Source organism: Hetaerina americana, unplaced genomic scaffold (assembly GCF_022747635.1).
Source record: "Hetaerina americana unplaced genomic scaffold, ioHetAmer1.1.p SCAF_1, whole genome shotgun sequence".
Classification (NCBI taxonomy): Eukaryota; Metazoa; Arthropoda; class Insecta; order Odonata; family Calopterygidae; genus Hetaerina; species Hetaerina americana.
The window spans coordinates 32,533,234-32,560,166 of NW_027286069.1; the positions used below are offsets into that span (position 1 = coordinate 32,533,234).

Below are 26,933 nucleotides of genomic sequence, written 5' to 3' on the forward strand. Positions count from 1 at the left end.
CCACTGGAACTGTCATCATTTTCTGTCGCCATGAAAGAAACAATTCAAAGGCACAATAATGGCCCCAGTGGCCTCGGTCATTCCTACTTTTTCTATTCGCTGTCTGGAATATTTATCACTGATAAGTACTTTCCCTTTGACATGGTATGGCTTCGTTTCGCAGTGCTCCGAGGTGACTCAAAGGGATCACTCGAGTGAACGAATCATTGAGGTGAGGCGATCCAATTGACTCGATTCAGTAAATTGAATCATTCGGCTCATCTCTATTATGGATCTCAATATTTGCAAGTAAATGCATAAGTAAAAAAAATAATTTGAAACATTCGTATAACTGCCAAATTGTTTCAAATAAAATAATTTACATTATATAACCAAGGTCGTAACGGTAAATGCGACGAGTTTTAATCAACGCCATATTTGAGCGGGTTGGACTATGAAAAGTTAAAGGTGCAAACGTTGGAGATCTATTTTCACTTATATCGACTGATCGTTAGTATTACCTATTTTTTAGTAGATTAGTATGATTATCCAAGTGAAGTAATCAGTTTTTGGTGTTGGTAATTGCTCTCTAAGTAGCTGGTATCGATTGCCTAGTGAAAAAGCATTTTAATGTGTTGCATTTTGGACTAGGAAGCCTGTTACTGGGAATACTGTTACCAATAACTCCTTTTATTGCGGCTATTCGTTGTTTGTGTGGACAAAAGCAATATAAGCAGTGCCATTCGTACAGTAGTAATCAGCAATTTTATGTTGAGGGTTAAATATTTGTTCTACAAAACATCCAAAGGATATTGCCCTAGATGAAAACTAGAAGTCAACATGGCCGACTAGTTGATAAGGTGAACTGAATTTTGGGAGAAATTCGGTTGACTTGGTTGAGGGGATTGACACATTTTGGCCATTCCGGACACCGCTCGGAAATTTTTGTGTACCCTCTCTTTTCGAGATTTTCTACAATGCCTCCTAGGCCAGAAGAAGTTTAATTTACTCAGTTCATTTTTTGCAATAGGTGTGGCTGAGACCGGTGTTTGTTTTGATTTCTTAAAAATGCTTGACATATAATGACATTTATCGTTGCCGTTACCCGAAGTTACTTTCATGAAGGCATTAATGTAATACGAATGTGAATATTTAGTTTCCTAATGAAATCTCTTGTCAATGAAACTTCAAGTATAAAATTGCGTGGCAGAGCCATGAGCAAGTAGCTGTTGTAGGTAAGTGAAAGGATGGAGGGGTAAACACGGGGACGAATACGTTAGTGAGAATCAACCTATATAGCAAAAAAGGTAATGTCCCTTCGTGCTGTGCATGGTATATGAATTGACGTTTTGGCGGAGTCGATGTTTCTTCTAAAACTCTTAAAAGTCTTAAATTCTTCAGCGACTGATTTAGCAGAATTATACTCCTACAAGTTTGCTTAGTGGACAAAACTCTAAGTAACTAATATGCGTAAAATATTAATTGGATTATGAATCGCTTAATATCTAAAACGCAACCAAAAGGAAAAACATTCGACCTGCTCATAACACGAAAGCGGGAAACGGATAACGCGCAAGTTAATGATTAAAGGCACAAGAAATTGTGGGAAATTTTAGAGTTTATTTTAATTATTACCTTTTTCATTATCCACGTCTGTTAAGATTTAATCATGTGCAGCATCAGTCAGCATTTCCCCTTCCATGCAGTCACTTTCTGTTCTTGTCACCTTATCACAAATGTTTCCACATATCCTTGCCAATTTCATTACACTTCTCTTTCACCACCCTCATCCTGTCTTCAATTTTGAAGCTTTCCAGTATTATGAAATTGCTTGATTTATATGGTCCTGAGCTGCTTTGTTCCACCTACAAAAAAATTTACATTTTTCCATGCCTTCATTAATACCTCTCGGAGCTCATTGCGGATGTCCGTTCATATTCCATTTTCTGTTATTATCATAGTTATAGTCTCTTAGGTTAGGCCCTTTGAAATAAACCCAGTTTACCCTCTTAGAAGAATGGGTAAAGTTCATAACTTAAAACTGCATAGCTGGAAATACTAAATTTCCTTACTTTCAAGGGAAGTTTCATTATGTAGATGTGTGATTACTAATATGTATGCCCAATTATTACTCTTGGTTCAAAAGAAATTGTCCCAAGGTGGCCTCTACCCAGAGATCTCTTTCAATGCCATACTGTGGTTGGAATGGAGATGTTTGTTTGATGAATTTTTTACGTGAATTGGGCGGTCGTTTGAAGATATCCAATCCTTTCCAGCCAAATATCTTATTTCTTTAAGAATGGTTTCATTGTTTCTTATTTTCCTCCTGAAAAGATACTCTATTTTATAATGAATGTAGTAATAATAGTAATAAATTATTCAAATTGTAAAGCTTGTGAAGGAAAACTTGTTTAAAAGCAATTCTCTCAAGGTTGGTTTGTCGTGACTGACTGTCAAAATTCATTGTTTCCTTTTTTTGCTGGTAGTAAGGACTATACATATAATGGGGTGTCTTCTGTCATGGAAGTCATGCACTGTTCTGCAAATGTCCAAATATTGGAAATTGTCTACAGAAGATTTTGGACTCACTTGTGACTTAGATATCTTTAGCATCAGAAGAAGTCCTCTTGGGGCATATTTCATTCAGTCTCTCATTGCAAATTCCCCACTGTGGCTGGAAACCTTGGGGTTTTGTCTTACAGTTGAGTCAAAACTAGATGCTAGATAGCAGTGAATCATCTTGAAGTGCTAAAGTTGACACCAAGGAGGAAGATGCTTGGATCAGCCGTCTATGCCAAACAATCTTCCTCTCCAATTTTGAATGGTTTTAAAAGTTCCAAAGCCAGTGTTATCTTCTGTATCAATAGTCTTTTATGCAATTCCCTGATCTTTTGTAACAGCTCTACACTTTTTTCTTACAGTTCAAAGGAATATTGGTAATATTTCTTTTTCCATGCTCTTTATATAATCGTAGTAGGTAATACACATTGCATGTAATTTTGATAACATGCAGCAATTGAAATTGTATGCAGATAAGACCAAAGTTGGAGTTGGTATTTTGAGGCCAAGCTGTGAGATGAGTGTAAATGAATGCCTTGGATGTTAGAACAGGACTTAATTAAATCTTATGTGAGCAATACCCCACATATTTTGATCTTTTCACTTATAACTTTTCCCACTCAATCTTTCCATTGTTCTATAATGTGCATTATTATGGCTACAATTGATGTAGAGCGCAGTGTAAAAGTACACACCTTCAATAAACTGTGAGGATCTGAAAATACTCAATAGAGAAATATAGTTTAAAAATATTAATGTAGTGCAGTCATAATGCTATAAATTTATGGGGACATCCAAGACAACCAAATTAGTTATTGTAAATGGAGGAAAAAGTACTTGCTGTTAATGTCAATATGTTATGCATAGATAAATAGTCTGAATATTTTTTCCAGGCATTGATTTGTCTGAGCAATACTTCCTTGATGTGTTGACTAGTATTTGAGAAAAATAATTGGAAATCCAAGAATTATATAATTTTTTGTCCTACTCTAATGATGTACCTTTTCATCTTGCAGGCACATAACCAAGAAGTATTCTAATGGGGATTTGTGTCAATTCCCCTTATAATTGTTGCACTTCAAGGGCCATTGATATTTCATGAGCTCCAAACAAATAATGACTTCCTGCCAAGTTTCCCCAGCCCAACGATGCTTGTTAGCACTATTCTGGCCCAAAGTATGAGGTAGTAGAAGTGACAAACTGATTACAATGGCCCCTTTGCTGAACAAGCTCCATGCAACAAATGCATCATCATCTTTTTCTGATGGGTCAAATAAAAGGGTAGACTGTGGGATAGTACAAGATGAATGGGATAATGGAAGCAGTGGAACTCAAGATATTAGGGGAGGACAAGGAAGTGGTTCAGACAACCAAGATGACTTCATTGGTGCATCAAGAGGGGGAGGAGGTCATGACAATTCAAGCAGTGTTGTTCCTAGAGTGGCATTTGGCGAAGACCGAATGAAGAGAGAGGAGGAACGAATCAAAACTTTTCAAAACTGGCCTCTTGACTTTTTAACTCCAAAAGCTATGGCTGCTGCGGGGTTTTACCATATCAGAGATGATTTGGTGCGATGTGCCTTTTGTAAAAATGAGGTACGTCAAATAGATTCTATGGTTTAGCTGCTAATTTCCGGGCATCTGTAAATCCAGAAAATCATTGCATGAGATTTTACTAAATATATTATTCAGTATCACTCAGGCTTCAGCTTTTAAGGGTCTATATTATACATTTTAATCCTAAATTTAGAGAGGTCAAAGAAATATAAAATCGAATGGCAAAATAGGAGTTGATTTGAGATCGGATTAATGATGAAAAGATAGGAATTTAAAATAGTGAACCTATGTTCGCCTTAAGTAAAGCTATTAATTATCTCCCTGAATTGTCAGAGCAGACTATGAAACATCAATAATACCAAACCAAACCTGACAAAACAGTATTGCTGTGATAATACCCTTAAAACAAAGTTAAGAGGTGTTTTATGTAATAACTCCTTAACGAACCAAGCCCTTGACAATTTCTATAGGTAAACACTTGTATTTATAATAAAAACTCATACCTAGTTCAGGTATCTGCATAGGTATTTAAAATAAATTCTTGGTAATACCATAAAACCATAAAATTCATCCTCATAATTACTTAATACCTAGTATAGGCATCAGGCCCCCCCATTTCAACCATCGGACAATTTTTTGTGTGACTCTATATCATCATTACTATAGGTAATCTACTGGGAAAGATAGGTTTTGGATGGACAAAACTACTATTAATATCTTCTCTCTCCTAACAAAACACAACCCAACATCCTACTCTGCAACAAAGTCCATCTTCATCTCCATATACTTCCCTCCTAACTTTCTCCAACCACACCCACATTTCAAAAGCCTCTAATCTATGCCTATCATCCTTCTGCAAGGACCATGTTCCCATGCCATACATAAATACACTCCATGACAAAGTTTTAATGAGCCTTTTCTTAACCTCCTTAAATAACATCCCTGTCATCAATTCCCTCTTCCTTGTGAAAGCTTCTTTGCCTAATGCAATTCTTCTCATTATGTCCTTACTACTTTGACCATTTTGGTCCAAAACACTTCCAAGGTAAGTTTACTGTTCCACCTGCTCTAGTTTCTGCCTGCTTATTTTAACCATTTACTTAGCCTTTCTCTTTCTGGAAAACCACATAAACTTTCTTTTATTTATATTTACTCTATTCCATATATACTGCACTGAATTTATAATTCATTGCCTCCTATCCCTCCAATCTAGTGCTTTCTCTGCAATATGTTCATTAGTTTTTTCCAATTCACTCTTCTCAAATACCTTTTTGAAAGCTACAAAATGGACAAATACATCCTGATTGTGTTCTATATTCCTCTCTATTAGTGATCTAATTACTGTAATGGCATCCTGTGTGCCTCTCTCTTTTCAGAACCCAAACTGATCATCCCCTAAGTAATCATTTGCTCTATATCCTTTTGTTGATGATCCTGAGAACAACTTTAGCTGCATAGGAATCAAACATATTGTACTGAAGTCCTGACATTATGTAGCCTTTACCTTTTCTGGGGTAGGAACTAACACTGATCTGACAGTCATCTCGACAGATTCCTTCATCATAGATGTTATGAATTAGTCCATGAAGACTTTTCCTTCCACTTTTTTCTAAATATTTAAGTAGTCCTACAGGAATGTTGTCTTTCCTCATGGCCTAATTTGATTTAATCTCCCTAAATGCCATTTCTATCTCATCGGCGAGTATGCCTAGACACAAGCTATCTTTATTAATGCAAGTTTACATTTAAAAAAGGAAGTTATGTTGCCGTACCCTGCCCCAGTTGCCGCACACTGTCTTTGCTAGCCAATATCTCATTGACCACTACTCGCATATTCCATTGAAAAGTTATGTATATTCTCTAGTCTCTTATTCTTAGCGTCATCAACCGGACACATCATTACTCCAAATATATGAAATTGTTCCTCAATTTCACATACTTTTTACCTGCCTTCAATCTGTCCAACATGCCTATAATATATCTCTCCCTACCTTACCTGCCTAACCTTCTCTCCTCTATCTCAGTCCACAACATTCCATTCCCGATCAAAATGCTCTGTATGCTTTTCTGCTTCCTTTTGATTCCTTCTAACAATCCCCTCTCGTACTTCACCATGCTGCTGTTGATTCTGCTCTGCAAATATTTCATTTGATTGCAACTGCAGAAGCTTTACCTCTCCCACTGCTGGGCACAACACATGGCCCAGGGCCTGAAGTTATCTGGACTCATTCTCAAATTTATGTCATCATCATTTTATGGGATAAAAAATTGAGGTGGTTTCTTATTCCCTTGCTTAAGAGTGTTTTTAACATGAAATTATCACCAAAAAGGCTGTATCAATGGGTTCAGGTGACTCTCAGGCACCTCACTGAGGGTCATACGCTGTGCAGACTACCTTTCATTAGGTTCTTACCCTTCAACTTATCTGCCATGGGTGTGACCCTACTAGAATCATCTATCCTGAAAGGAGCCATTGATCTGGCCTGCAAAGCTTTTGCAGTCATCGGAATGCATAAGCCCTTCCACCATGCCAACATTGTAGTTCATGGGAATGGCTTCATTGTATAACAGGGCTATATTGCATGCAGGGATATAGACTCTCTCACAGAGTCTGAAGAAGTTCTTAGTGTAGAATTAGTTTTCCTATGTAAGAAATCACTAATAGATGGTAATTGTTCTAATTGAATTTGGCCAGATTACACTCTTGCATGAGTAAATCAAATTTATTTAATGTAGGGGGAGGGAGGCTAGGTGATTATAAAATCTCCTTACAAATAGCCTTGTAGTAAGTGTCTTGAGTTTCTTTTCTCTCTCCATTAGCCAGAGTTTATCGTATGTGTTTAACTATTTAAACCAGATGTTGTGGTGGATTTTTTAGCAGTACAGTCACAAGGTCCATGTTTGTATACGTATGAGATAACACTCTCCTCCTCTTTTATTAAATTTTGAGATTGAAGATAATTCATTGCAGTGAGATTTTTGTTATAGATATTAATGAGTCTCATGGTCCTGGTAGGCTTTTAATAGTTTTTTGCTACATATATCATCATGTTCATGAAGTTTTATTGTTTCAATTTATGTCATGAATACAGTACTAGAGTAAGCAACTTATAGCTTACCTTGGCAAAAATTTCAAAGAAATATCTTAAATTAAAAACTATCAACTCTTTATATGTTTCATGATGTACAAGTTTATATTGTATAGATGAAACAGGATAACAGAATGTTTGAAAAATGTAGACAGAAAGATGGAAGAAGTTAGCATATCTTCATCAGCTTTATTTTAGGTACTAGTTTGAATATGCCTCTTTACTGTCAATGTTATGCCATGCACATTAACTTTTCTTCTTGATATTGTATAGTTTGTGTTTACTACTCCATACTTAACTGTGTCATAAGGTACCATCTATTGAGTGTTCTCACAGTTTGCCTGATTAAATAGTTACATCATATTCATTATATTCATTTCATCAGATTGTGAAGTGGGAAAGAGGAGACGTCCCTATGACCGAACATAAGCGCTGGTTTGCAAAATGTCCATTTGTTCGTGGAGTTCCATGTGGCAATGTTCCAGTTGGAGAAAGCAGTAGCAGTTCTGGAAACCAAAATAGGAGGCTCACCGAAGAGAAGTGTTTGTCTTATGATGAATGTGGGATACATGAAGTAATGAGGCCATTTTCCTTCTGTGATAATGGTAATATGTCTAACATTTATTTAAGTGTCTTGGTTATGCAGTTTTAAATGTAATTATTTTGAAGATCAATTTAAATGATAGTTCAATATTCACCTGCTATGATGAGATTATCAAAGACACCTACATTTTCCTCTTCAAATTTATTAAGATATCTTGCAGAATGGGAATCTTTGTAATACTTCTAATTTAAAGTGTTTGATGGGAATTTTTCTCTATTTAAAATGCATAAAAACCAGGAGTGGTTCATATTGCAAGACTATTTGATATTCCCTCCTCTACGATGAATATTTTACTTTGCAGTGGAAATGAGAGAGATGACAGTGCCATGGAGCTCAAACCTTCTAAAAGTTAAATCTGTGGGGGGGGAAAATATTTTGCCATCATCATCCTTTCCTGTAAAACATTTTGTTCATATAAAGTGTCTGTTAATTCACTCCATTTTTAAATTACTTGCTTGAATGGTCAATTGCCATTTTTTAATGGACCTTCACTGGGTATTTGAGAAAACAAATTTTATTCTCTTGATATGTTAGTTATATTTTTGGAAAAATCCATTCGTCCCTCATCAGTGCAGCATAGGCTTTCAATAGACATTCATTTATTGGAATATACCGGCAGCAATAGTTCTCAAACTATTCAGAGTAGAAAAATTTTGTAATATTCCCTAATTTTGACAAGTTTTCTGCATCCTGTGTAACTACTGTTTAAACCAAAATGTGTTATGAAGAACAGTTTTTTCTAGAATGCTGAATATGAGCAGTTTGCATAAAATAAGATCATTTGATGATGTTGTGGATACATCACTTTGACCATTTAAATTGATATTCTTTTCTTGCATTATCCATTGTAGAAAATCCCTCAACATCTACCTCCCAGGGATGTTTGTCATCAATTGTGAAAGCTAGAAATCCTGATGATAAGGAAGAGCAAAGTCTGGAGCCACCATTGGAAAAGCTTGGTGTGAGAGATATGCGTGCTCCAGTTCATCCAGACTATTGTACTGAAGCAGCTCGCCTTTCCTCTTATTCTCTCTGGCCAGTGGCCATGAAACAGAAGCCAAATGATCTGGCTGAAGCTGGCTTCTATTATACAGGTATGTGAACTTCAGTCTTGTTTGCATGTACATACTCGTCTGTACTGCTATGTGAAAACCAGCTATAGGATGGTGTTTGCCTTGTTAAAATTTATGGCAGGTAATGGTGGTGTTTGAGAACTGCTGTGTCATTAGTAGGGATGATTTTGTCCATACTTTCGAATACACTGTAACATTCCATAATATACCTGCCTAAACTTATACTGCCTTCATTGAAATTGCAACTTGGCTTAGGTAGTCAACCCAGGTTAGTTCACTTATGACTGGTTAGATGTTCTGAATGTTGTGTTCCTTCATACTAACAAGTGTTCATTGGGCTGTCATTTTAAGATTGACTTTGAAATAATGTTATATTCTATATGTATATTTCATTTGTATCATATTCTGTCATATTATTAATTGTATTGAAAACCTGGAGTTGAAATAATAAGCTAATGAATTTATTTGTCCTGAGATTTGGTGCATAATCATGCAAGGAGCATTCAAAAAGTAAGAGCCATTTTCTTACATTTAAATATTGGCAGGTCAGAACAATGTATGCATGCAGCAGCATCTATTGATCGTTTCCAAACTCACTGTCAGTGAGTGTCAGTGACAAGTTATTGTTTGGATTCAGTAGTCATTTGCCTGTTGGTGAATGCAGATAGAAATGTCTGCAAAAATTGTTGTTCCCATCAGTGCTGTGATTTGATTTTTGTGTGCCAAAGGATCATCAGCTGTCTGAATCTCTCAGGAGTCATTCCTAGTTTATGGAGCTGCAGTAATGGAGTGATGGAAAGGTTAGGCATTGGTGTTGAAACTTCAAAAATGGCTGCACAGATGTGCATGATGAAGAGTGGAGTGGCAGGCAGGCTCAGTTTCCAGATCGGTGAAATCGTAGTTCTGCAAGTGGACCAAGAACCGGCGATTTGACCAATGATTAATGGCTGGTAAATTTCTTTTTGTGGGACACCCCACTATTTACACAATTATTACAGAAAAGCTCAGATATCAAATTATGCACAAGGTGGGTGTCAAAAATCCTTACTGACCAGCACATAGAGCAAAGAATGTTGAATGGATGAGCATTTTTGGTCTGCTATCGCTGGTCCCTATCTTGCCCATTCCTCTTCTTACACTCAAAACAGTGGCTTGGCGGACAATGGTTTGAAGACAAGTAACTCAAGACCATTGTCAACTGGTTCAATTTTGTGGCAGCAAACTTCTACGCTGAGGACTTATGGAAACTGGTGCAGCATTGTGAAGAGTGTTTAGAAGTGGTTGGTGATTTTTAAGAAAAGTGAAGTAGGTTTGTAGCGAACTTACATTGCCGATAAAAATTATATTTTTATGTCTGATTGGACTTAAAAAATAACCATTTTACATGCACAAATATATGACACATCAAATGTATAAATCACGATTTATACAACAAACATATGCCTAGTATATATAAACATGTAATATATTTATAGATAGAAGTAATGTAAATATGGAAATTTGAATAACATTTGGTTTATTAGACATTATATGGAGCTGCAATACCAGAAATTATTTACTGAAAAAATAATTATGTTTTATAACGGTATTTCTTTGAAAAAGATACTTTTGTTTCGTATCTGATTTTATGGGACAGAATATTAAAGGCATGGGCCCTTTAATGATTCTTTAGAATATTAAAGAGATGGTGCTCATAAGATTGTAGGTTTGCTATTAGTAAGCCTCATCTCTCACTAGACTATTAAAGTTATTCATCTCATGGTTTCATTTTCACAGTTGATTGAAGCAACATACTTTTGTTAAAATAGAAAAATGAAAATAATAAATTTTGTGTTGTGACTAAACACTTCTAATTTAAAGGCTTAACGCCTAAAGAAATCAAAGCCGAGTTGGATGAAGTCCATGGCACATCTGCTATTGTGTTTGCGACGGTTTATAATTGGTGAAATAAGTTGAAATGTGGCCGCACCTCCACAAATGATGAACATTGTTCAGGGCATCCAGTGTAAGTTATCTCCTGTGACATGATTGACAAAATCCACATTATGGTTTTGAGTGATCGGTGAATCAAAGTTCATCACATAGTTGAGGCCACAGGCATATCACAAGTACAGTGTTTTCAATTTTTCTGAAAAAATTGGATATGGAGAAAATTTCAGCAAGCTGAGTGTTGCATTTGCTCTGTGTAAAATAAACACAACAATATGGTTAATTTGGAGTGGTTTGGCACTTTTTTGTTGCAATCCTGTTGAGTTTTTGTGTCGATACATAACTATGGATGAAACATGGCTACTTACACTATTGCACTTTAGAAACCAAGAAAGTAAAAAAAAACAGTCAAAACAGTGGGTTTCTAAATGCAATCCAGCTCTGAAGAAGTCTAAGACAGTGAAATCAGCTCTCAAGGTTATATTAGTTATTTTGGAGTTAGCCTTCTTTCACATTATTAGTTACCCTGATCCTACTTGAGGTGCTTTGTGGAGAGTACTTTGAGTGAGAATGTCATCTTTCGGATGGGACATTAAGCTCTAGACCCCTTGGCTCCTTTCGTTAAGAGTAGGCTAATGCCTACGCTAAGTTTCTAATCACCCTTTCTCCTTTCCCATCCACCCCTAATGGTGCAAATGACCTCTGCTGTCGGTCACCTCCCCTAGATCTACTGCTACTACCACCACTGTTATTGTTGAATGTAAAGTTCAATAATGGAATGGAGTGATTGCTTTTGTGGCATTGCAGGCTTTGTAAAATATTATTATTTCATTCTCAGGGAATGGTGATCAAACAATCTGCTTTCACTGTGGCGGTGGTTTGAGAGATTGGGCAGAGGATGATGATCCATGGATAGAGCATGCCAAGTGGTTTTCAAGGTGCCCTTTTGTTAATCTGGTCAAAGGCAGTGATTTTGTTTCCCAAGTGACAAGGACAAGGCCAGCAATATTGAATGCTGAGGTATGTGCTGAGTTTGACTTTTAACTTTTAGTGCCTCATAACCTTGTTATGCACACTTGGTGAAAATTCTTTGAAATCCATGACTGCCATTCTAAATAGCACCACACTATTCTTGTTTATTGTGACTTTTGATCACTATTTTATGTATTATTACAATGCAGCAGCTACATCACATTCTAAATGTTGAAATATTGATCAGAAATGTAAGCAATGTACAGGGTTCGTCCGGAAAATAAGTGTACTGAGCTCAGGAAAAAAAATTTATTACACTTTTACATATCTTAAGCTAATATTCCTCAAAATAGGACCCTTGTGAGTCGATACACTTGTTCCAGCGGCGTTCCCATTCCTGGAATGCTCCCGCGAAGGCATCATCGGGAACCTCTCGAAGACTCGTCGTCGACCTCTTCTCTGCCCTCCACGAACATCTTGTGCCACCGAAAGATCATGTTTCTGGACATGGCTGACTCCCCGTAAGCCTGGTTAATCATACTGACAGTTTCGGTAGACGATTTCCCAAGCTTTACCGCAAATTTGATGGAATAATACTGCTCCAAAAACTTCGGCATCGCGTTCCGTGACGTGGGTCGAGCGTGGAGGTTCGCGTTAACAGAGCTCCTCACTACACCACAGCTCAGAGCCGACTTCCTTTTTCAGCGTCGCTTGCCAACATACCCCCCTCCAATCACAGCCTGTCAGAGCGGTGCTGGGCACGCCTGGAGCGGCGCGCCCAGCCCAGGAGTCAGTACGCTTATTTTCCCGACGAACCCTGTATAGTGAAATCAAAATAATATAGCATAGTCACTAATCGCCATCCTCAGCAACATTTAGCAACCCCAAAACAAATAAGATCTTATGAGTATATCAGGCCTGAATATCATTACGAGGGTGGTTTGAAAGGTTCTCAGAATCAACATCAGGTGTCAGCGCTACCACAACAAATTTCCCAAGTAGTAATAGCTGATCCTTTACAGGTAAACACGTGATGCATCAGTGCTCTGGGAAGAGATTTGTGGTGCAGATTCCATTCTGTTGTTGTTCCCATGTAGTGATTTGTGAAGATCGAAAAAATTGAGAATGGGGCAATGATTAAATACTTCGTAAAGTAAGGTATGAAAGCAAAGGAAATTCATGCCGACTTACAGAACACTCTGGGGGACTCTGCTCCTTCATATTCAACTGTTGCCGAGTGGACAAATGAGTTTAAGTTTGGTCAGATCAGCTTAGATGATGATTCGTTTAGTGGTTAGCCCAAATATGCCATTACCCCGAAAATTATTGCAAAAAAGCATAAATTGGTCTTATGGTATCTTTGGCTGAAAGTTCAAGAAATCACTGATTGTGGAGGGATGTCATCTGAATCGGCATATCACATTTTAACAGTGGCATTGGCCATGAGAAAACTATCTGCTTCATGAGTGCCATGACTCTTGACGCAGGATGACAAATGCATAAGAATGAAAATTTCCAAACAATGTTTGACCCATTTTAAGAGAAACCAACAAGATTTTCTCTGCTGGCTTGTGACCATGGATGAAATTTGGATCTACTATACCCCAGAGACAAAACAGTCATCGTAGCAGTGGAAACATGATGATTCACCATCACCAAAGAAAGCAAAGGCAATATGGTCAGCCAGAAAGGTGAACGCTTCAGTTTTTTGGGTACAAAAGGGATTCTGCAGTTACATTATCTTCCCACTGGTCAAAAAATTACTGGGCAATACTGCGCTTACCTCAAGGGCTAACTACAGCAAAAGATACACAGAAAAAGGCCAAGTTTGGCAAGGAAAAAAGGTCATCTTTCATCAAGACAATCCACGGCCAAACACAAGTGTCATTGCCATGGCAAAAATATGTGAACTAAGATACGAAATGTTGCCACACCCACCTTCTTTGCCTGACTGGGCTCCACAAGATTTCCATCTCTTCCCTGAGCTCAAAATATTCCGTGGTAGATGGAGATTCTCTTCAAAAAAAGAACTACTGCTGAAGTAGGTGGGTATTTAGCAGGCCTGAAGGAGTCTAATTTTTAAGATGGGATCAAGATATTGGAGTATCACTGGACCAAGTGAATTAGTGTACAGGGAGACTACATTGAAAGATAAAAAAGTTTCATGGAGCTGTCGTTTATTTCTATTCAATTCCGAGAACTTTCCAAATTAGCCTTGTATCTTAAAGAATTTGGGTGGTGTACAAAGTGTCTAATGCTAGGTATCTTGATTTTGGATGTAAACTTATAGTTAGTGGTTAAAAAAATGTGCTCAAATGTTTTAAAAAAATATGCTCCATTCTTGTGACTTTGGTAAGAGACTTTCCAAATAACGTAATGGTATTATTTATAAATATGAGTCATCAAAATAATGAGATTTTGTTCTAAAAATCATAAAAATACAAAATATATAGGATCTTGGTCATATCCATTACTAAAAAGAAAGAAAGACTCGTACTTGGATCTTGGTCATGTTCATCCTTCCTTCTATCACAGAATGAAGCAACTGGGAATGTGAATTTGATTTGTAAAAATAGAAGTTGTATACAACTGCTTTAGGAAGGCAGGCATTGTGATGAAAAAATTCCTGTTGAATCTATTCCTTATGATGATGATGATACTATAAGTAATGACTTCAGTAATTAAGCATGTCAAAGTGAAAATTCTCTGTTTCCTGCTATTAGAATTTTCCCACATTTTACACTTTTTCTGTTGTCCCTAGAAAAGTGGAAATAAGGGGTTTTACTGTAAGTTGTTATTTATCTTGTTTTGTATTTTTGTGGAGTAGTAATAAATGAGCGGACGTTTTAGTGTTCTGCTTGTTTACCATTTGTAATGCATGAGTAATGGATACATTTTGGAGCATACTTTTTTAGAATTTGGCATAATTCGACTTCTTCATCATCATTACAGGAAGCAAGGCAACTTTCCCCGACCCACCGTTCTCCCAAAGGGAAGGAAACAGTGAGGTAAACAGGAAGCTATTTCTTTATTCATAAATTATTGCTTTAAAATTAAAATTCCTATAAAATAGGTTGATCAAGTAATTAATTTAGGTGCAGTGGAATCTATTGTACAATTTATTTCGTAATCTTACTTGTTGTGAAACACTACAATATTTCGTATAAATTGATGTTAAATATGATAATGCGTTCCATTATGGAAAAAGTACTACAAAATAATATCCGAGGTCTGTCCTGAAAGGATCCAGCCATGCAATATTTGAGAAAAATAGCCTACCAACACAATGAGGCCTTAGTCCCCTTCACAGTGCTCCCCTTGGGATCTCACGCACTTATCCCAGCATCTCTTCCACTTTAAAAAGTAATCCACAATCCTTTTTTGGAATGGTCATCAGCTGCCTTGTTACATTCTCTTTTATCTCATCAGTGTCAAGAATTTCATTCTACAGTTGTAGGGGACTTGCTCCAAGCTGAAAAGGTGACCCAGGTTTTCTAAAGAAGGTCACAGCTGGAAATGAGTCATGGATGTGTACAGCTATGATTCTGAAACTTAAGTCCAATCTTCCAAAAACTCGATGACTTAGCTCTGCCAATGCAAATTGAGTACTTTTTCCTTCCATAAATCAAAATTGGGCAATATTTAAAATATTGTTCCTATTTAGAAAGGAGGTTAAAGTATTTCTCATCAATATTTCAAATATTTTTGGAACTATGTCGTTAGAGAAATTGGCCTATAGATTTTAGCACAATTTTTTCTCCATGCTTCAATATTGGTTTTATTTTGGCTATTTTGAGATTAAGGCACCATTCAGAAAGGAGTAATTAACCAAATGTGTTGATGGTTTAATTAGAACATGAATATCCTTTTTATTACTTTGATTGGAGTGTCATTGATCCCTCGAGCATTTCTCTTTTGTAGGAGGTAGACACAGTTCAGAATCTATCTCTTTCTCGCTGACATGAAAAATCATCATGGAGCTAGATATTGTTTTTGAAATTAAAGAATTTTGGTTTTACTGTGTTTTATGGCTCATAATAAGCCTGTTCAATAAAAGCATTTTAATGTGTCCCTAATATTTGAATCAAAGCACAGTTTTTTTATTATTTTATGAAATTGAGACCAATTTTTTTATTTGACAACAAATATTTTTATATACAGCTAACTCTCGATTATCTATGGGCATACTGTCCATCTTTCTCTTTTTCCAGTTCCCCAAAATTCTAATATAAGTAAAGAAAATTAAATGCTTTGAAATTTCAATAAACGTTTTTTAAAAATGTCTTTAATGCCACGGCTTTCTTAACTTTTAAATTGTGATTACAAAATCAAAAGTTGTCTGTAGTATTTAATGCTTTGATTTTAATGTTTTTGTACAAATCATACTTTGAAAATATTGCTTCCCTTGCTTGCCTTAGCCCTGAGGATTCCACATTCTGCTTTAAGGCGAGCAAATATATAGTATTACTCTGCAACAAATAAGTCATTAAACACACTGCATTATTTCTATTAGTATCATATGAGAAATATGAATCTGTATCAGCAATCCTTTGTCAATATTCGTCATTGCCCAATCATTTGTTTTTTCCTAGCCAGCTACTTAATTGATTTAGTTTTCTGACAATACATTCTACTCTTGACTTGTTGCTAGTTCTATGTTCTTGTCATAACGGCTGGAAAATGGAAGAAGTTGTACTTTCCATTGGTGACAAAGTCAAGATTAATCACAGGAAAAAAACAAGGAGTTCATTTGTTTCATAATTACAGTCACTTGTTGTATGAACTATTTTGATTCCTAATAATTGTATCCTTTTTTATCACTACAACATTCTCCACATATTTTGGGGGTTCGCATATTTTTTGATCACCCTCATTATTTATCTGTTATCAAGGATAATTGAGAGTTTACTGTATTTTAACTTGACAGGTGCTTATTTATGATAACATTTACGTATAGTAATGAATTCTCATTTTAATGGTTTTGCAGTGCCATAGCTTCAAGTCCTCCGCTTAAGAAAGGTAAGAATGATGCCTGCAGATCTCCTTCTACCTCACAAGGCACAGCTGCTATTGCAGAGCAGGTCATTGCGAAAGGAGAAAAAGGTGAGAATAATTCCAGTCATCTGATATTTGCATTATTGTAATTGACATTTTCGTGCAATTGAAAGCTTTTTATCACAGTCCATACACTTTCCTATTTTTCAAATGTATGTGAAACCTCGTATTTACATGATTTCATTTTTAGTTTTCTCTATTTGCATCACTGTGGTGGATTTAAAAAATCGTATTTTAAAAATTACTCGTGTGTGTCAGCCTTTTTAAAAAACTTTTCTGGCTTCTTTTCGTACCAATACATTTAAAGAAGAGGGGTGAAAAAGCAATAATGAGAACAGTTGTAGGAAATAGTTTTAAAATGACAGGGAAATATGAATTACTTCAACTCTGTTTGCCAGGAAAAGATTCATGCTGTGAAATATTAATGATAATAATGTTGATTATTAGCAAATGTTAACAATGGGCAAATGTAAAATACAGGGTTCGTCCGGAAAATAAGTGTACTGAGCTCAGGAAAAAAAATTTATTACACTTTTACATATCTTAAGCTAATATTCCTCAAAATAGGACCCTTGTGAGTCGATACACTTGTTCCAGCGGCGTTCCCATTCCTGGAACGCTCCCGCGAAGGCATCATCGGGAACCTCTCGAAGACACGTCGTCACGGCCTCTTTGACGGCGTCCAAAGTCCCGTATCGCGTTCCTTTCAAACTCCTCTTTATCTTCGGGAACAGAACAGTTCTCTAAAAAATGTGGATCATTTTTGCAGTGATCCGCAAGTTGTGTCGCGATTTCCAAACGATTGAGTCTTTGATCATCACTGAGCACTTTCGGCACCAACTTTGCACAAATTTTTCGCATCTGTAATTGCTCCCTAATAATCTCGTGCACTATTGTTTTTGGCACATTACACTGCTCTGCTATCATCCGAACACTAAGACGACGATCAGAGTTCAGTACATCGCGAACTTTTCGCACATTTTCGTCGGTGAGTGTCGTTGATGGGCGTCCAGGCCGTGGTTCGTCGTCGACCTCTTCTCTGCCCTCCACGAACATCTTGTGCCACCGAAAGATCATGTTTCTGGACATGGCTGACTCCCCATAAGCCTGGTTAATCATACCGACAGTTTCTGTAGACGATTTCCCAAGCTTAACCGCAAATTTGATGGAATAACGCTGCTCCAAAAACTTCGGCATCGCGTTCCGTGACGTGGATCGAGCGTGGAGGTTCGCGTTAACAGAGCTCCTCACTACACCACAGCTCAGAGCCGACTGCCTTTTTCAGCGTCGCTTGCCAACATACCCCCCTCCAATCGCAGCCCGTCAGAGCGGTGCTGGGCGCGCCTGGAGCGGTGGGAAAAAATCAGTACACTTATTTTCCGGACGAACCCTGTAATGTTCATTACAGAAATGAATACATTGGACAACTAGGAGTTAGCTATGGAGTTTATACATTGTAATAACACTTGAGGGACCCTTCATATCACACATGCGAGGATTATGAGGAATGAAAATGACTTTGACCCAAATGTGATGAAGCATGAAAAACACAAAAACTGGTGACTGGCAACTGTGAATATTTGCACTTTCTCCACAGATATAACAGGGATGTGTTCCTGAATAAAAAATCATTGAAACTTAGTTTATCTCATGAAAACTACACTGAAACAGAAATGATTTTATTTATTTCATCCAAAAGATTTTGAATTTGGTCAACCATTTGCACTAGTTGAACAGTGTGGTAAATTGGATTCTCAGGTGTAAAGTTTTTTCATTTGCTCAGAAACATAAATATTGTCCTTCTTTACGATGGAAATATGCCGTGTGAAAAAAGAAATTTCTTCCTTATTGCAATTTTCTGCATTTTTTTTCTGGATAAATTTTCAAGAAATTCATTCTGGCCTGCCTCATGATGGTATTTTAATTGTATTGAGGGTCAAATGGAGGAGTCTCAACCGAACGCCTTTTTTGGCGAATGTTTCCTTTAACCTCCTCAACTGAGGATTGCCATGCCACTTGGTCACCACTTACAGACTTACACTTTTTGTAAAGACTGCACCCTTGAGTTATCTTACTTTTAAAAAGATCTCTAAAATAATAAGTAGTAGTAGTAGTTTTGAGGGGAGGCGACCGACAGCTAAGGTCATTTGCGCCATAGGGGATGGATAGGAAAGGATGAAGGGTGGAGAGAAACCCGGCGTCGGCATTAGCCTACTCTTTACGAAAGGCGCCAAGGGGTCCGCAGTTTAACGTCCCATCCGACGGACGGCGTACTCACTCAAAGTGCCCTCCACAAAGCACCTCAAGTAGGGATCGAGATACCTCTGAAAAATATTCAACACCGCCGGGATTTGAACCCGCGCCCTCATGGTGGGAAGCCAGTACGTTAGCCCCCGCACCATCTCGATCCCCCTAAAATAATAAGAAATTTTTTTTTAGTGTAAGGCAGTATCTCATGTGGTCACCTGGCTTAATTTAAAACTTGCTGCTCCTTGTTCTCTTAAATTCCTCAGTGTTGGCCATGATTTAGTGTACTCTAAAGGAGAATTTTTTTTGGGAAGAGGAATTATTCAAGTGGGTAGAGATAAAGAGGGCTAATGGCCAGAGGGACTTGTCTGTTGACTATTAATGCCTGTTGATTATTAATGTCTGTTTTTGTTCAGCTGATAGAGTGCTGAACTACTGACTGGAGGGTCTGGGTTCAATTTTGGGCAATATCTATGATTACCCTCAGCTTCAACCAATCATGAGTGATTTTTCAGGTACTTTCAGGGCCCAATGTCTTCGGGAGAATAGATTAAATGTTTTCTTCTCCAGAATTTTCCTAATGCAAGTCTGTTACTTAGCAAGATAACTCGTTCTGTTGACTGGGAGATAGAAAAGTCTGATCTCAAGGAAGTTCATGGAAGATGATTAATTCTTGTGGGAAGTGCTTTGCTAGCCAATGAAATCTTTCATTGCTATTTATTTACATGTGATGTCACCCGAATCCATATTGTGCAGACGAGTATCTTGCCGAGTATGAAAGATTTAATATATTTCATATTTAATAAATATTTTGATTTAAATTGCTTGAGGATATTACTACAACAATCTGCCAGGAAGTTTGCATTAATAGGAAGATGAATTGGTAGGTTAGTATTGACGCAGTTATTTTCTTAAGAGGATAATAGGTAAATTGATATTTATGCAATCAGATAAGTACTTACACATTTGAGTGCATACACAGCATTGGCTGTTCAGCTAAAAGTTAACGATGGAAATCATTGAAAGCAATGTAAAGAAAAGGAAAATATGCAGAAAAAAATATGCCATTGGAACCACACCAAGCTCATCCCATCAGCTGTTGTAGTCTAGAACAAAGGAATAATTAAAATTTGGAAGGCCTTCCAACGTTAATCCTGTATTCTAAGTATTACATTTATCTACTCATAGTAATATTATATTCCGTCATTTTACCTTTGCAGAAAAGCAAGGAATTCATAATTGGTTTATATTCAAGAATGACATTTACCATATTTTATGTAGTTGAAGTTCAACCAGTACAAATCATGGTGAGATGTCCTGAACAGAGACTAAAATTTTTATTTTTAAAAACCTAAGTGCATTCTGATTTTGAATCTGAAATGGAAATTTGAAAGTACTGCAACGTTTGAAAGATACCAGTGAAGGATAATGATGGCTCTGTTGACGATTTCAATTGACCATTTAAAGACCTGATCAACAAGATTTAGTCCTTCAATGGAATAAACATTTGAAAGGAATTTATTAAATCATCATTTGACAAAAACTACACTGCTTCAAGAGCATGCGATTGTGGGATTTAAGGTAATATGGTAGGACTAATGTGTACAATTAACAATTGAATTTGGGAATTGCAGCTTTTTCAACTTAGAAAGTGGCCCTGCATTCTATTGATATTGCATGAAAGGTCGATGTCCTCAATTTTATTATCATCAAGCCATATATCATTACAATTCTTAGCAAAAGCAAAAGTTATTATCGGCAGGAAGAGAAAATAAAGTTTCCATGCCTAGGCAACCGTACCATTCCTATTTAATAACGAATTCCAAGAGGTAGATGGCAAACTATAATATCAACACATTGTATAAAAGTAACCTTTTTCATTCATTTTAATGCTAACTCACCCAAGGCTAACTAGTTAGTTAACCTTCTACAACTTAAGTAACTTAATTATGCTTGTTATATGGAAGTTTTGACAGCAATTTTAATTTTGGAGGCTACTTGTAATAGAAGTCATGCTGTTTCCTAAAGCTGTTGATGTCATAAATGGTCATCAGATAACTAAGCTGCATTAAGTAAAGGATTGCATATAAATCATTGAATGATATATGCTCAGACTTGAACAATGGGTCATTTGAAATTTAAATTTTTGTCTTTGGGCAGTTTGCTACTTATTTCATTTATGCTTCAGGATTCTCCCTCAATAAATCAACTGTTAGATAAAATCAAAGCAATAAATAAGTTATGAACTGCAGTTTTAGCAGTATTTAACGGTCCAAGGAATGTCACTTCATGATTCCTTTTAGGCAGTTTTATTGCATGATCCTGGTTTTGCTCTAGAAAATTATCATCAGACACGGATTCATCTCTCTCATGGCATTATAGTATGTATTTTCTAAGTGAAATAAAAATTTGCAATCCTAGTTAATCATCATTGGCTTTGTGGAATCACTTGGATATATTAATCTGTGATAATTTCATTTTCTGCTGAGAGAACTTGGCCAGATTTAGGCTTAACTAAAGAAAAGTTGACTCTGAACTTTCTTCGTGGGAAAACATCAAAATAGAAAATGCTCATTTCCATTCTGGAATACATTTTTGGGCATATAGTCATTGTGGCGATGTAAGGATTTGTTTGACTTGACAGTCATATGGGTGGCACACTTAAATGATGGAGAGCATTTGAATCCTTGCCAGTGTTATTAGTAATTATTTTTAAAGTCCTTTGATCAGATAAGCTTATAATGCAGCTTCATACTCAATGTGAATTATTTTCCTCAGAATTTTTCAAGATTTCTTGCGTTCAGTTTTGATATAATTTTGCTATTTGTGGCAATGCCTTCCACTTAAAAATTAGTTTTCCCGTGAGCTAGTTTTTTGGCTGTCTCCTCGTGATGAACATTCGAGCAATTTCATTTTAATAGCTTTGTTTCTATTCATCATAATAGTGCATTAACCTGATTTTTTCTGCATGAGTAAGAGACTTATGAATTCCTTTTCCCATCGCAGAAGTCAAGGATGAAGTCCGGCTATGCAAGATATGTTATGCCATGGAGTTGGGCATAGTGTTTCTTCCATGCGGTCACATGGTTGCTTGCGTTAAGTGTGCACCATCTCTTCCCGTTTGCCCAGTCTGCAGACAGAAACCCACGCATACTGTTCGCGCTATTATTTCGTGAATGTAAATGAGGTGTTGCAGTCCATCCAAAGGACCAAAATCCTTTCATAAAAGTAGAAAGAGTTGATTTTGCACCATTGTGATATTATTTTTTATGAAATATAATAAGTGTAAAGAAAAGTGAAACCAAATATAGGTCCTAAACTTGTAAAGTGAGTAAACTAAGTAACTTGTAAAGTAAAAAAGCCTAAGTAAAAATTTGAGCTAAATTTTTCCCGATTAATGATTACTTCAGTTGAAGAAATTAAAAATATATATGAAATGCCCTTTTTTCCCTTACATTTTTTGTAGCACATAGAAGAGATGTGCGATTAATATTTTTTTAAACCTTTAAACCAATTATAAAAAGTTGGCTGTAGAGGGTGAGGTCCTCAATCAACAGGTTATCAAATTGTCCATCTAAATGATTTATATTTAGATAACTATATTAACTCATGGTAAATGGTCTCTGATTGGCCAGGGGCAGCACTGCCTTTGACTGACATGTTATTCTTGATAAACTTGAGATTTTGCATTTCTTGCAATGCAAATAATAGATCTGACAGAGGAAAATCTCCTTGATGTTGAATGTTTCTACATCTCATTCAAGAAAACGTTAGGACACGTGTTTGCCATGTAAACTGTTTCTGATTAAGCAGTATGCCATTAAAACAAATATGAAAAAAGCTTTTTATATCTGATGACTAATGGATAACTTAAAAGCAATATTCTGTAAATGTAAAATATATTAATGCAGTTTTGATAAGCAAAGGCATAATACAAATTGCTTATAATTAAGGATTAGTTTTTTGGCAAGCTATGGTTAAACAACCAAACGTACACTTGAGGTAGTTTTGATAGCAAAAAGCATGTAAATTGTAAAAATGTTTATTTCAGTCAAATATAATGCTTGAGATTTTATGTTAATAGAGTTGTATGAATGAATTTGATTTTGCTAATGAATATTTTCATTTGTACTTTTGAAATCAGAGCTATCGATAAAAGTAAATTGGGATTCTTGCCTTTTAAAAGAAAGTAGGAAGTTTCATTTGAAAAATTCACAATGAAATGATTTGGAAATCGGAAATGTGTCTTTGCACAATCCAACTTGTTTTTGTGTGTTTATTCTGTCGAGAAACGTTATTTGTCAATCGTAGAATACATTTCCTTTACAAGATCTTTCATGTATTGATGATATTTGTAAAACTAATTCTTTGATGTGACCAAGGGTGTGACCACTTCAATGTTTAGTTTTAAAGTGCCTTGTTGTATATTATAATGTTATAGCAGGAATTATCTTTTTTTCTCTGGTAAATGAATGTAGCAGTTTTTTTTAATGGCTCCACATTACATGTTTCGGGTTGACTGTAAAATTGAATTTATTGTCTGAGCTAGCCAATTTTAGGTGTGTGGACCAAATCATTTCTTGGTGTGGAGTAGTGTATTGCCGTCCAATAAGTGGGCACTGCTTGAACTTTGCAAAAACAGTAATCATAGTGGTATATCACAAATTTGATGTCCTAAAATTTGGCTGAAATTATTTAGCTAATCTTCCTCTAATTACAGTATTTTATCTTATATATTTCATCAGTGTTGTATTTAATCATATTTATGTCAACCTGCCTATTAGTTCTATTTCAAGGACTCATTCTTCAATTTCCATTTGTTATGTCATATGTCAGCAATTGTAAGGTTTGTTTGCGCTTGCTGCAGATGAGGTGCGCATTCGTTCATTGCATCTTTTTTCTGAACATACTTATTTAATTTGATTTTTTTTATTTTTTCAAATGATTTTTGTCTGCCTAATGACAGAATCATATAATTTTATCTTTTATGAATCAACTTGTGTTTTTTGAATAATGCAAATCTTTGATTTACATTTTAGTACTACTATTTCCTTTGTAAAGTTGACTTGTGCATATTGAAAGGATGGATTTTTATGTAACTCTGTCATGAGGTTTATTAGTTTGTGATTTGGGACTTTAGAATTCAGCATTAATGTTAGTAATGTGCTGAACTATTAGAATTTCAGTTGAAAATTTAGAAGTTACAATGCTCAGCTGATAATTTGTGTTTGGTGTATCATTTAGTCAGTTTCTAGCATTTTTTAAACATATTTACAATTTATAATTTTATTCATGTTTAACGGTTGTGACTCACATTCTATAGTTGATTTGGATTATGTGAAAGCACTGCTTTAACCCTTAATTTCAAATGAAAATTGGAAGTGGGACGTGGGAAATAGGAAGCTCTAGGACATCCTGAGCTAAAAATAAGCTGTGCTGTTATTTTGATTAGTTCTCCTGACTCAAATAATAAATATTACACAAGCTATAAATGGTAATGAAGGAAAAAGGATTCACCCAAATGGAAATGTTCACAGATATATATGATATGTATATTTATACATGATAGCTTCTATGCACAGCCGCATCAAGACCATTTTTGTTCGTATTAATTATGCCAACGTAGTTTACAACTAACTTCCTGAAGTTATTCTGAGTACCACAGAATTTAGAAGCCATCATTGTGAGCTAAGTGATGTTAAGTTTGTTATCATCAGAAATATAAGAGTATAATCACTGTAGATGCCAGAGTCATTATTTTTCATTGTAATTATACATTTTAACATTACATAGATGAATAAGTAAATAAGTTATATTGAAAAAAGTAAATCATATTGTTTACTTAAAATTTCCAAAAAAGGGAAAAAAAGAAATCGCTGTATATATAAGTGGAAATAAATATGTGTGATCATTATTTTTTTAAAATTTATTTAAATTGAGAATTAAAAATATTCGTGGGTGACTTGCCTCGTTCAATAAAACGAGAGAAGTATGCAGCTTTGACCATAGTCACTGTTTTAAAATAAACTTCTTTGAATCTACTTGTCATAACTAATTTGTAATTAAGCTGTATTAGTTCAGTTTCTACTTATTTTGTGAACCATGAATATGTACTTTCAGTAATTAACCATACATTTAACCATTCATTGCCACTTATTTCAGGTATCCGTGGACTCAGAAGTATTGTATTTGTATTCTTTACATAATAAATAAATCAAAGCATGAATGACTGAATAAATTATTTACTCATTTTTGTAACATGAAGGGCCTTTATTCCTACTGAATATTTTAAAATAAATATTTGGCTTTTTACTAATGTTAATTAAAATAAACAAGATGGTACTCAATTGACAATGTTTCTTATTTACTTATAGAATTAAAAAAATATAATATTGAATAGCATTCAGAATAATTAGATAACCATGGCTGATTGATGCTGAAGGTATTTCATTAAAGTCGGTGATGCAGTTGAATATCATTAGAAAAAAACCATACGTTTATGCTGGTGTCGTTTAAAGACAATGGGAATTGTATTAAATAGATTGTAAGTTAGCTATGTTTTTCCCTGGGGTCTCAAGTTTATGGTCAGGCAGAAAAAGTTTCCTTTCCAATGCATGCATTTTGTAGTGTTTAACCTGTTTCTAGTAAACAACTCAATAGGAAACAGAGTAAAGAAGTGCACTGGTGGGAGAAATGGAAATCTTTCTGTCGCTGATCAGTAGTAGCACTAAGATGAAAGCTGTTAACAATCTCCTCCATGCTTTTGGACATTTCAACAATCTGTGATAAATTATGATGAGCCAACCTGTTGGTAGCCAATGTTATTATTTCTTTCCTGGACTTCATAATACAGTTGCTCAAATCAACCATAGATTAACTAGCACAATTATCTATGGACCATTGTCAGGAAATTTGAGAACTTTTTCATTCTTTTCAATGAATTTTTAAAATTCTTTATTGTTTAACTCCCGAGTGTCAAAAAAATTTTTTTTGAATAATTTTAACAACTTTAAACTCAAAGGCTACCATGCACAGCATACATTTTCACAAGTTAATTAAAACAAAAGTTCACTCAGGAAATAAAATTAAATTCCTGTATTTTCCCATTGATGACACATAACCAGAACTTTGTAGTTGTCATGAATTTTTATAGATGCCGCGTGCCCAGGGCTTCATAGTTATCTTGAACATGTATATATATGCGCATCTGTATATATATATATATATATATATATATATATATACATTGTGTAAAAATATGTCTGTATCCATGTACTAATAGATGGTAACAACCAATGAATGCATGGAATCAAAATTGCCTGTGGCTTTACCTACCATAAGTATACTGAAGATTTGAGCCAGGTGATTGAAGTTAATTTCAAACAACAGGAGGATCAAAAAAAAATATATTCACAAGCCAACACCATTAGCCGCCTTATTGCTTTTTTGCTATGATTCGTAAGTTGGTATGAGATATAGGCTTGTGTGCCCTTTTATATGCCATATAAAGTAACTTTCAGCCAATCAAATATTAAAAAAATAAGAGAATGAATGAAATAGAATTTTCTTTGTTTTGTTTGCTTTACTTGGCTTTGTTTGGTGTTCAGCTGTTCTATGCCGCCTACATGGAATGATTGTTTCAAACCTGAATTAAGCTTTTGTAATGTAGAATTTTCTCAAGAAAATTACCCATGAAGAAGTAAATTGTACACAGCGATGTTATAGCTAAAATCAAAGTTACGTTCTAGTTGGGAAAAGTGGATGACGTCTGGTATGAACGACTACACAGAATGGGGAAGGATTAAAAGAGTGTCATATGGAGAAATAAGCCGGTGGATGCTGGAAAAGTGGCAGGGTGTCAGAAGGACC

General features: G+C 35.6%; 1 protein-coding gene across 4 annotated transcripts; it reads left to right on the top strand.

Moving 5' to 3' along the window:
- Positions 1-393: 393 nt before the first annotated feature.
- LOC139690413 (death-associated inhibitor of apoptosis 1-like) lies at positions 394-25,290 on the top strand. Of its 4 annotated transcripts, none has more exons than XM_071587866.1 (8): positions 394-489; positions 3,555-4,134; positions 7,570-7,789; positions 8,640-8,882; positions 11,629-11,810; positions 14,715-14,770; positions 16,750-16,865; positions 22,071-25,290. In XM_071587866.1, exons 2-8 carry the CDS (start codon positions 3,748-3,750, stop codon positions 22,238-22,240), a joined length of 1,374 nt encoding a protein of 457 aa, XP_071443967.1. In that variant the 5' UTR covers positions 394-489; positions 3,555-3,747; the 3' UTR covers positions 22,241-25,290. The 4 variants fall into 4 exon arrangements, with proteins under 4 accessions (XP_071443967.1, XP_071443990.1, XP_071443982.1 ...); XM_071587889.1 differs by having other exon boundaries at positions 25,227-25,290; XM_071587881.1 differs by lacking the exon at positions 394-489 and adding an exon at positions 821-839.
- Positions 25,291-26,933: the final 1,643 nt, after the last annotated feature.

Bases quoted from the DNA above. Each gene is read 5' to 3' on its own strand.
- LOC139690413 (XM_071587866.1), top strand. From the start codon at position 3,748: ATGGCCCCTTTGCTGAACAAGCTCCATGCAACAAATGCATCATCATCT. The intron at 4,135-7,569 runs GTACGTCAAATA...TCATTTCATCAG, and splicing joins GTGCCTTTTGTAAAAATGAG to ATTGTGAAGTGGGAAAGAGG. The intron at 8,883-11,628 runs GTATGTGAACTT...TTTCATTCTCAG, and splicing joins AGCTGGCTTCTATTATACAG to GGAATGGTGATCAAACAATC.